Here is a 10,278-nt window from a genome sequence, read left to right on the forward strand (position 1 = left end):
AGCAGGTCCAGGCTCTGCTGTAGGCCATGTGCTGTGGGTGACAGCAGGTATAAGTCATCTGCGAAGAGTAGGCATTTAACTTCTGAATTGTGGAGACTAACACCAGGGGCTGAGGATTTTTCTAGAATAGTGGCCAATTCGTTAATGTAAATATTGAAGAGTGCAGGGCTCAGATTGCAACCCTGGCGAAGGCCCCCGCCCCTGGTTAAAGAATTCTGTTATTTTCTTACCAATTTTAATGCTGCACGTATTGCCAGTATACATTGATTTAATTGTGTCATATGTTTTACCCCCTACACCACTTTCAATAACTTTGTAGAACAGTCCTGTATGCCAAATAGAATCAAATGCTTTTTGGAAGTCGATAAAGCAAGCGTATATGTTGATATTATTTTGGTGGACATGTCTATCAGGGTGTGTAGGGTGTAAATATGATCAGTTCTGCGATGTTTTGGTATAAATCCAATTTGGCTTTTACTCAGACATTGTGCTTATTAAGGAAGTTTAGAACTCTTACATTTACAATACCACAGAAAACCTTCCCCAGGTTACTGTTCACACAAATTCCTCTGTAATTGTTAGGGTCAAATTTGTCTCCGTTCTTAAAGATTGGGGTTATGAGTCCTTGATTCCAGATGTCAGGGAAATAACCTACACTCAGGATCAAAATAAACAGTTTTAATATAGCCAATTCAAATTTTGCACTAGTGAGTTTGAGCATCTCATTTAGGGTGCCATCAGGTCCGCATGCCTTTTTAAATTTGAGAGCCTGAAGTTTCTTATAGAGCTCCCGGTCAGTAATTGGGGAGTCCAGTGGATTTTGATTGTCCTTTATAGCATTTTCTAATCCATTCAACTTCTCATGAATTTGGCGTTGTTCTGCGTTTGTGTCAATTTGAACTGTGTTGTAGAGGGTTTTAAAATGGGTTCTCCATATGTCACCATTTTGTATCGCTAATTCCTCTTGTTTAGATTTTTTAAAGTTTTTTCAAATTTTGCCAGAAGTGTGTGTTTATGGACTCCTCAATTAGTGTCAGCTGCTTGCTGTTGTACTGTGCTTTTTCGGTTCTGAGTGTATGTTTATAGAGTTTTAAAGTTTCACAGCAATGAAGGCGTAATTCATCATTATTTGGGTCTCTGTGCTTTTGGTTGGATAGTGTTCTAAATTTATTCCTTACAATTTTAAAATCTGCATCAAACCAGTTGTCATCTGTGGTCTTTTTTGTTTTGTTTTTTATCAATTTCAATTGTGCTTCTTTTGCCATTTGCCTGAATATATAGTTGATGTTTTGTACTGCCAGATTGATGCCTTCTTCACTGTGAGTGAATGTGGTATCCAGAAAGTTATCTAAGAGTGTTTGGATATTTTGGTTCCAGGTTGCTTTCTGGTATTCTTATGTGCTGTTTTGGGCCCATCTGTATGACTTTCTGATGTTGTACAGCTTACTGGGCTGTGAATGTGTGGTTGTTTCCATGTCTGTTCTTTTGAGGAACAACGTAATTTGGCTGTGATCAGACAAAGGTGTTAGTGGCTTGACATTGAATGAGCTGAGAGAGAAAGGGTCCATGTCTGTGATCATATAGTCTACTGTACTGTGACCAAGAGGTGAATCTCCCCAAAGAGTCCCCCCGTAACCAACCATTGACAAAGTACAGACACAGGCTTCTACAGAGCTGCAAAAGATCCCTTCTGTTTTTGTTGACGGTGCTGTCACTGTTGTTTCTATGGGGGAGATTAAGACAGTTAGAGACACTATGGCCTGTAATAAAGCTGTGTGCACTCTCTCTCTCTCTCTCTCTCTCTCTCTCTCTCCTGGATTCTGTGTGCCCTTTAGTTATGGAATTGTCCCAAAAATTCAAACCCCGCCCATCTGACACTCCAGGCAGGCTCAAACAACCGCTCAGAATTTATTTTAAGCCAAGGGTGTATTCACTAGCAACCAAACAGAAGCAAACGGCTATAACAGGGAGGGACTAACTTGAACATGTCCAATAAGAAAGGCTTGTTTTCTTTGATAATAGTTTCCCGATGCAAAACATTTTGCTACGGTGTGCACTAATGAACACACCCCAGGTCTGCTTCCTTTCCTCCTCAGCCAATCACCTTTTCTGGAGGCCTCAAAGCTGTCAAAGATGTTTATTCTCTGGATGTCATATGTGAGTGTGGTGTTGGGCAGCAGGGTGCGGTTCCTGTTGATTGTGTTCAAGGCAAATTTAAAGGCGAGTTCTTCTGCTCCCGACGGGCCGCTTTCGATGGATTCAAATATTCCTCCTGAAGGATAAAAGAACAGGCGAAAGAAGAACAAGGTTAAATCTCAATTTCCTCCTCCCATAATTACAATGGATTCTCCTCCAACACAACATATGTGACATTGAAGTGTGGGCAGATTATGGATATTGCGAAGGCTATTATAGCTGTGCATATTCTTTCCCAGGACATTGTAACGATTATTTTCTCAGCTTCCTTCATGTCCTTTCCTATTAAACAACGGTGTCATAATCGACATGCGTTAATTGATATGAGCAGTGGAAAGAGAGCTAGCTTTATTATGGTGTTTTGGACTGTCAACTGAGAAGAGCTGCATTTGCATTCACTTACTGGTCTGTGTAATTAACAACGATTAGAGGGAACGGGAGGTGAGTTAAGGGGTCATGACTCCCTCTCTCTCCCTTCTAGTTCAGACACCTTATCAGGGAGGTTCAGTTTATAGACCGTGGACGTTAACGGTTAGCACTACCACAAAGACCAAGGATCCTTCCACCCACACTATCCATACCTCTCAGTGAAGTGCAGTTACCATGGTGATTGGAGGTCTCTCTCTCTCTCAGTAGTGAACTAAGCCCCTTTGAACTTTTTAATTATTTACAATCTCCATGATTGGAAAATGCTGTCCAGATGCTTCGCTTTCATGCTGTTCAGAATCATGAACCGAATTGACAGCAACTAATGTATAGTATTGAAAGGACTCTAAAATCGATTACAGATAAGGTTATTATGTAGTAGTAGTTTAACATCCAAATACCTCAATAAATAATCCATTGACCTCCTAATAATCCCAATAACATACATGTATTAGATGACAGTACCAGCAACGAAAAACTTTTATGCAAAATCCCCTCAAAATTCAAAGTCCACCATTCAACAAAAAAATAGCATACCAGTGAGAATGAACTTTGACTACATCTGACTAGATCTGTTCTGCACCACCCAAAAGCTTTACTCGAGACTTCAAATTGAATGACTAAATGGGGAGGATGAATGAAACTCAAATAAACATTTTCAGATGCATCATTCCAGAGTTTCTTCCCCATAGCTTTGTTTCCTGGGCGAGCTGAGAGTTTGACGTGATCCAAGCTGAAAGAGTTTCACTGAGCATTAAAGCTGGTTTATTGATTCAATTATAGCAGAGGAGAGAGAGAGGGGGAGTGAGAGGAAGAATGAGAGAGGGAGTGAGGGAGAGAGCAAATGAAAGAGGACAAAAGCTCGCTGTTCCAGACCCTCTGCAAAGGGAGAAAGGAGAGAGAGAGAGACGGAGAGAAAGTGTGAGAGACCAAAGGAAGAGAGCATAGGAAGATGGGAAGGGAAGGAGTGAGGAGGACAGATAGAGGAAGAGAGGGAACAACGAGAAGACCTCCTAGCAGTGGCAGGAGCAAAAGCAATGACCGAGAGAAGAAGAAACAGGCCCTACCAGCTAAAGGCTTAATCGATAATTGTCATCACCATGCACAATTCTTCTGTGGATTGAACATCACAATAGTCATGCCTCATTTACAAATGCTTAAAACCTCTTGCGACGAGCAATCCCGGATCCGGGAGCGTAATCATAGCCTCACACGAATTAGCATAACGCAGCGGACATAAATACCCCTAGAAACTTTTCCTATTCATGAAAATCGCAAATAAAATAAATATATTCAAACACAAGCTTAGCCTTTTTTTAACAACACTGTCATCTCAGATTTTCAAAATATGCGTTACAGCCAACGCTAGACAAGCATTTGTGTAAGTTTATCATGGCATAATGCTATGCTAGGCTCTGCTGGCAGCAGGCAACATTTTCACGAAAATAGGAAAAGCAACCAAATGAAATAATTTACCTTTGAAGAATTTCAGATGCTTTCACTCAGGAGACTCCCAGTTAGATAGCAAATGTTCCTTTTTTCCAAAAATATTATTTTTGTAGGCGAAATAGCTCCCGTTTGTTCATCATGCTTGGCTGAGAAATCGACTGGAAAATGCTACCTATACAACGCCAAACTTTTTTTCCAAATTAACTCCATAATATCGACAGAAACACGGCAAACGTTGTTTAGGATCCATCCTCAAGGTGTTTTTAACATATATATTCGATAATATATCGGTCGAGGCAATTGCTTTCTCATAAGAAGCGATTGGAAAAATGGCTACCTCAGTATTTTACGCAAGATTTTCTGCGGGAGACACCATGTGACCACTTGCTATATATGGTCCCTTATGGCTATTCTTCAATGGAAATGCATAAAAAGACTTCACAATGCTGTAGACACCTTGGGGAATACGTGGAAAACGTAAACTCATTCGTAGCTCATTCACAGCCATATAAGGAGTCATTGGCATGAGGCGGTTTCAAAAAATGCAGCACTTCCTGGTTGGATTTTTATCTGGGTTTCGCCTGTAACATCAGTTCTGTGGCACTCACAGACCATATCTTTGCAGTTTTGGAAACGTCAGAGTGCTTTCTTTCCAAAGCTGTCAATTATATGCATAGTCGAGCATCTTTTCGGTGAACAAAATATCTTGTTTAAAACGGGATCGTTTTCCATCCCAACATTTTTATAGCGCCCCCTAATGCATAACTGGTTTTAACCAACACATCATACTGCAAGCTATTGCATCACTGAGAGAGGTGATCTCAAAAAGCTACAGTAACTAACGAGAACAGAGTCTTGCATGGAGTTACAACACCATGCTATGCCCCTTGAAATTGAGTTGACCTGCTCAGTGAGTCCCAAAATGAGTGCTTCCTGCACTGTACTATATAGTTCATGCCAGTGAAAAAGCTATGCAGAGAGGGGAAAAGCAGTTGATACAGTCTCTTTAACAGAGACTTGGAGAGGGCGTTATAATTACGATTGCAAAGGGTCGGAAACTTTCGGGGTAAATTTCCGGAATTGTTCTGGAAAATTTCCATGCGAAGTTAAGCCCTGGAATTTGGGGAATTTTGCTTAAATTCCTCAAAACAGTTAGCATATATTTTGGTTAAACTATCCACAATTCTATGGAATTGCAACCCTCTGCATGCACAGTGCATTCTTCCATCACATGTGCAGATGATTCTCAAGATCTGGTACACTAATGAGATACTATTGAGCCCACACTACTACACGGTCTGAGCCAAGGACTACATGCTTTCTGGTAAGTTTTGATTACAATACTGGGTGGGGAGAATATAAGAAGCCCCGTCGAGGGGGAAACAAGTAGACTCTTAGAAAAAAAGGTGTTATGTGGAACCTAAGAGGCTTATTCGGCTGTCCTCATAAGAGAATCTATGGGGGGAAACCTTTTTGTTTCCAGGTAGAACCCTTTTGCGTTCCATGTAAAAAGGGTTCTTTCTACTCCCTTGCATGCTACAAAGACTAAGGATGCATGAATTAATTACCATGATGATTATTTTGGTTGTGGATTCAATTTAAGGGATCTACTTCCATGAAAGGAATTTGATAGAGCACCATTTCTAAATACAGGCAGTTCCTAGAATTATATATGTTCATGTTTCACAGAATGGTGTATGATTCAAACAGCACAGACAGAACTGGTGTGAAATACTAATTGAAGCAGAAAAGATTGAATGTAAAAATGGACTTCTGTTTCAAAACCACATTCTCTTTAATGAAAAGTACTAATGCAACAGATTCATTTTTGTCCCCTTAATATGCAATATAAGCGAATGGTTAATTATCCTCATATGAAAGAGAATACAATTAGCTGGATCCACTCAAGGATAAGCTTGTGTTGTGAGGATGGGAGAGATGGGGTTCAGAGAGGTTGGCATGGCAATTGCCTCTGTTTCTGTGACCATGATATCACCCTTTTGGGAGTCTACGAAGTTCATTCGCTGAAGGAGGGCCGTTACGAGTGGCATGGAGGGATGGTCTGTCTCAGAGACTAATGGATAAGTGGTACAGATGTGAGACAGCCGTGTGTCGAGCGCCATGGCAACAGCTGAGAAACCCTGTCGCTAGGGTTGGTAGGCTGGTGGCACAGGTACACCCAGTCACTCAGCTACAGCTCCAAGTTTCTGCAAAGTCAATGAATAGCCTTCTCCTGTAGGTATTTGTTTTATCCAGGTGGGAAAGGGCAGTGTGGAGGGCAATAGAGATTGCATCATCGATGGATTATTTTGGTGCGGTATGCAAAATGGAGTGGGTCTACGGTTTCTGGGATGATGGTGTTGATGTGAGCCATGATCAGCCTTTCAAAGCACTTCATGGCTACGGATGTGAGTGCTATGGGTCGGTAGTCATTTAGGCAGTTTACCTTGGTGTTCTTGGGCACAGGGACTACGGTGGTCTGGTTGAAACATGTTGGTATTACAGACTCGGTCAGGAACAGGTTGAAAATATCAATGAAGATACTTGCCAGTTGGTCAGCACATGCTCTGAGTACACGTCCTGGTAATCGTGAATGTTATGAGCGGCAGGTAGCCTAGTGGTTAGAGTGTTGGACTAGTAACCCGAAGGTTGCAAGATCAAATCCCCAAGCTGACAAGGTAAAAATCTGTCGTTCTGCCCCTGAACAAGGCAGTTAATCCACTGTTCCTAGGTTGTCATTGAAAATAAGAATTTGTTCTTAACTGACTTGCCTAGTTAAAACAATTTTTGGGACCTGTTAGAAGGAGAGTGCGATCACACAGTCATCTGGAACAGCTGATGCTCTCATGCATGCTTCAGTGTTGCTTGCCTCAAAGCGAGCATAGAAGTGATTTATCTCATCTGGTAGGCTTGTGTCGTAGTTAACTGCTCATTAGAACCTGCTGAGTGATTATGTTTAAGTATAGAAGTCAGTTGGTATAGAAGTCAGTCACATGCGCCGAATACAACAGGAGTAGAACGTACAGTGTAATGCTTACTTACGAGTGCCTATTGGGCTTGAAAATGTACAGTGCCATAAGAGAAGTGTGTTAATATAGTCACGCTTAAATGGTTTGCTGTCTTCCAGTGAAATAGTCCTGCCAAAAGTGGAGTGGCATTATGCAAGGTAGAGTGTGCTAAAAGTGTTTGCCTTTTAGATTGTAATGATTCAAATTATATGCACAGGGAGTACCTGGTCCAAGATCATCACCCTTATTCCAAGACTCCTTTTGTAGACGGACCAAATGAAAGACTAATGGAGAAATGGTTAACCCTCCCTAGTGGCTAACTCCATTTAAATAGTGCTGTGTCACAAAGCTCGTTCCTCGCAATCTTACAGTGTGTCAGAATATTTCACCCTGTCAGGAAGAAAACTACAATATCCGTCACAAATTAGGCCAGTGTGTGTGGCAGGGGAATGTATCGCTATCTCCCTCCCTCGGACTCATCGCAGAGTCGGAGCCAAAGGTCAACCATTAACTCGGGGGGAAGCTCGTTTAATGTTCACAGCTGGGCTCCGGACGAATCAACGGCCAGCAGCAAGAGAAGAGTGGCAGAGATTACTGTAGTGTAGTCTCCATCTTGACTAGAGTGATAATTATCAGATAAGGTGAACAGTAATGGTGATGGGGATGACTAAAATCTGAGGGCTCTTGTTTTACAGTCCAGAATGTAGGATTTTAATGGCGATTAGGATCTATGATCCAATAGTTAATTGCAGATAATCAATTCCAGGGGGGCATTTTCACACATGTAGTTGACACTTAGAAGGAATTAAAAATGGTTAATGTGGAATTAATCCTAACTTGAGATCATTTAAACTTTAATGTATTCATGAAACATCACTTTAACGTATATCAAATCACATTGTATTAGTCACATGCGCCGAATACAACAGGAGTAGAACGTACAGTGAAATGCTTACTTACGAGTGCCTAACCAACAATGCAGTTAAAAAACAATAAGAATAAGAAGAAGAAGAAAAAATAAAAGTAACAAGTAATTAAAAAGCAGCAGTAAAATAACAATAGTGAGACTATATACAGGGGGTACAGAGTCAATGTGCGGGGGCACCGGTTAGTCAAGGTAATTGAGGTAATATGCACATGGAGTTATTAAAGTGTTAAAGTTTCCACATATGCTGAGCCCTTGTTGGCTGCTTTTGAACTCATCCCAAACCATATCAATTGGGATGAGGTCGGGTGATTGTGGATGCCAGGTCATCTGATGAAGCACTCCATCACTATCCTTGGTCAAATAGCCCTTACACAGCATGTTTTAGGTCATTCTCTTGTTGAAAAACAAATGAGAGTCCCACTAAGTGTAAACCAGATGGGATGGCGTATCACTGCAAAATGCTGTGTTAGCCATTCCGGTTAAGTGTGCCTTGAATTCTAAATAAATCACAGACAGTGTCACCAGCAAAGCACCCCCACACCATCACACCTCCTCCATGCTTCACAGTGCTTTTCGTGTGGTGATCCTCATGAGAACCAGTTTCATCATAGCGCATGATGGTTTGAAGAAACTTCCAAAGTTCTTGAAATGTTCGTATTGACCTAACCTTCATGTCTTAAAGTAATGATGCACTGTCATTTCTCTTTGCTTATTTGAGCTGTTCTTGCCATAATATGGACTTGGGTCTTTTACCAAATAGGGCTAGTTCTGCATACCACCGCTACCTTGTCACAACACAACTAATTGGCTCGAACACATTAAGAAGGAAAGAAATTCCACAAATTAACTTTTATAAGGCACACCTGTTAATTGAAATGCATTCCATGTGTCTACCTCTGCCTGAAACCTACCCCTCCGAGGCCTAAGTGCAGAAAAGCCAGAACGGTGCGCACTGAGCAGTTGCCCGAGACACCAACAAATTAAAAAGTGAGGCAGGAGAGAACAAGCCAGTTACAATGCTATGGGCCGATTATCAGCACAAAATGTCATCACTGAGAGAGCAGACTACATCTCAAGTAAAAAACAACATCAGCAAACGCACTTTCGTTTTTCGCCGTTTCATTGTTAATGTGACATGTGACATGGACGGCCTGACAATTGACTATTTTTGACTGCTGTCATATCACCACAAATTCATAATGACATTATTACTTTTTGTTCAGATTTTCATTATTCATCAGGCACACTTTGCGCATGTTTTTTTCATAATTTGACTGCGCAACTTGCTGACCGTGCATTTTGGTGGTTGAGTATTATATATATATATATATTTTATGTCATAAAAAGACGCCGTTACCAAATCAAACTTTGTTAGTCACATGCGCTGAATTCAACAGCTGTAGACCTTACAGTGAAATGCTTAATTACAAGCCCCTAACCAACAATGCAGTTTTAAATAAAAAAATGTACATTTCAAACATTAAAGAGCAGCAGTAAAATAACAATAGCGAGACTATATACAGGGGGGTAGCGGTACAGAGTCAATGTGTGGGGGCACCAGTTAGTGGAGATAATTGAGGTAATATGTACATGGAGTTATTAAAGTGACTATGCATAGATGATAACAACAGAGAGTAGCAGCGGTGTAAAAGTGGGGAATGCAAATAGTGTGGGTAGCCATTTGATTAGATGTTCAGGAGAAGCTGTTTAGAAGCCTCTTGGACCTAGACTTGGCGCTCCAGTAACGCTTGCCGTGCGGTAGCAGAGAGAACAGTCTATGACTACGGTGGCTGGAGTCTTTGACAATTTTTAGGAGCTTCCTCTGACACCACCTGGTAAGGAGGTTCTGGTTGGCAGGAAGCTTTACCCCAGTGATGTACTGGGCCATATGCACTACCCTCTGTAGTGCCTTGCCGTAGGAGGCTGATCAGTTGCAATACTAGGCAGTGATGCAATCAGTCAGGATGTTCTTGATGGTGCAGCTGTAGAAACTTTTGAGGATCTGAGGACCCATGCCAAATATTCTCAGTGTCCTGGGGGGGGATTAGGTTTTGTCGTGCCCTCTTCATGACTGTCTTGGTATGCTTGTTTGTTGGTGTTAGTTTGTTGGTGATGTGGGTCCTCTCAACCTGCCCCACTACAGCCCCGTCGATGAGAATGGGGGAGTGCTCGGTCCTCTTTTTCCTGTAGTCCACAATCATCTCCTTTGTTTTGATCATGTTGATGGAGAGGTTGTTATCCTGGGACCACACAGCTAGGTCTCTGACCTCC

General features: G+C 41.5%; 1 protein-coding gene across 1 annotated transcript in view; it reads right to left on the bottom strand.

The window, feature by feature from the left end:
• LOC109876212 (glutamate receptor ionotropic, kainate 2) overlaps positions 1–10,278 on the bottom strand; it is a 204,627-nt gene that overhangs the window by 150,467 nt on the left and 43,882 nt on the right. Inside the window, exon 2 of the mRNA XM_031800870.1 lies at positions 2,105–2,272. Within this exon, the coding sequence (XP_031656730.1) occupies positions 2,105–2,272 (168 nt within the window). The remainder of the gene's footprint in view (positions 1–2,104; positions 2,273–10,278) is intronic.

The sequence above is a fragment of the Oncorhynchus kisutch genome, linkage group LG21, assembly GCF_002021735.2.
Source record: "Oncorhynchus kisutch isolate 150728-3 linkage group LG21, Okis_V2, whole genome shotgun sequence".
Taxonomy (NCBI): domain Eukaryota; kingdom Metazoa; phylum Chordata; class Actinopteri; order Salmoniformes; family Salmonidae; genus Oncorhynchus; species Oncorhynchus kisutch.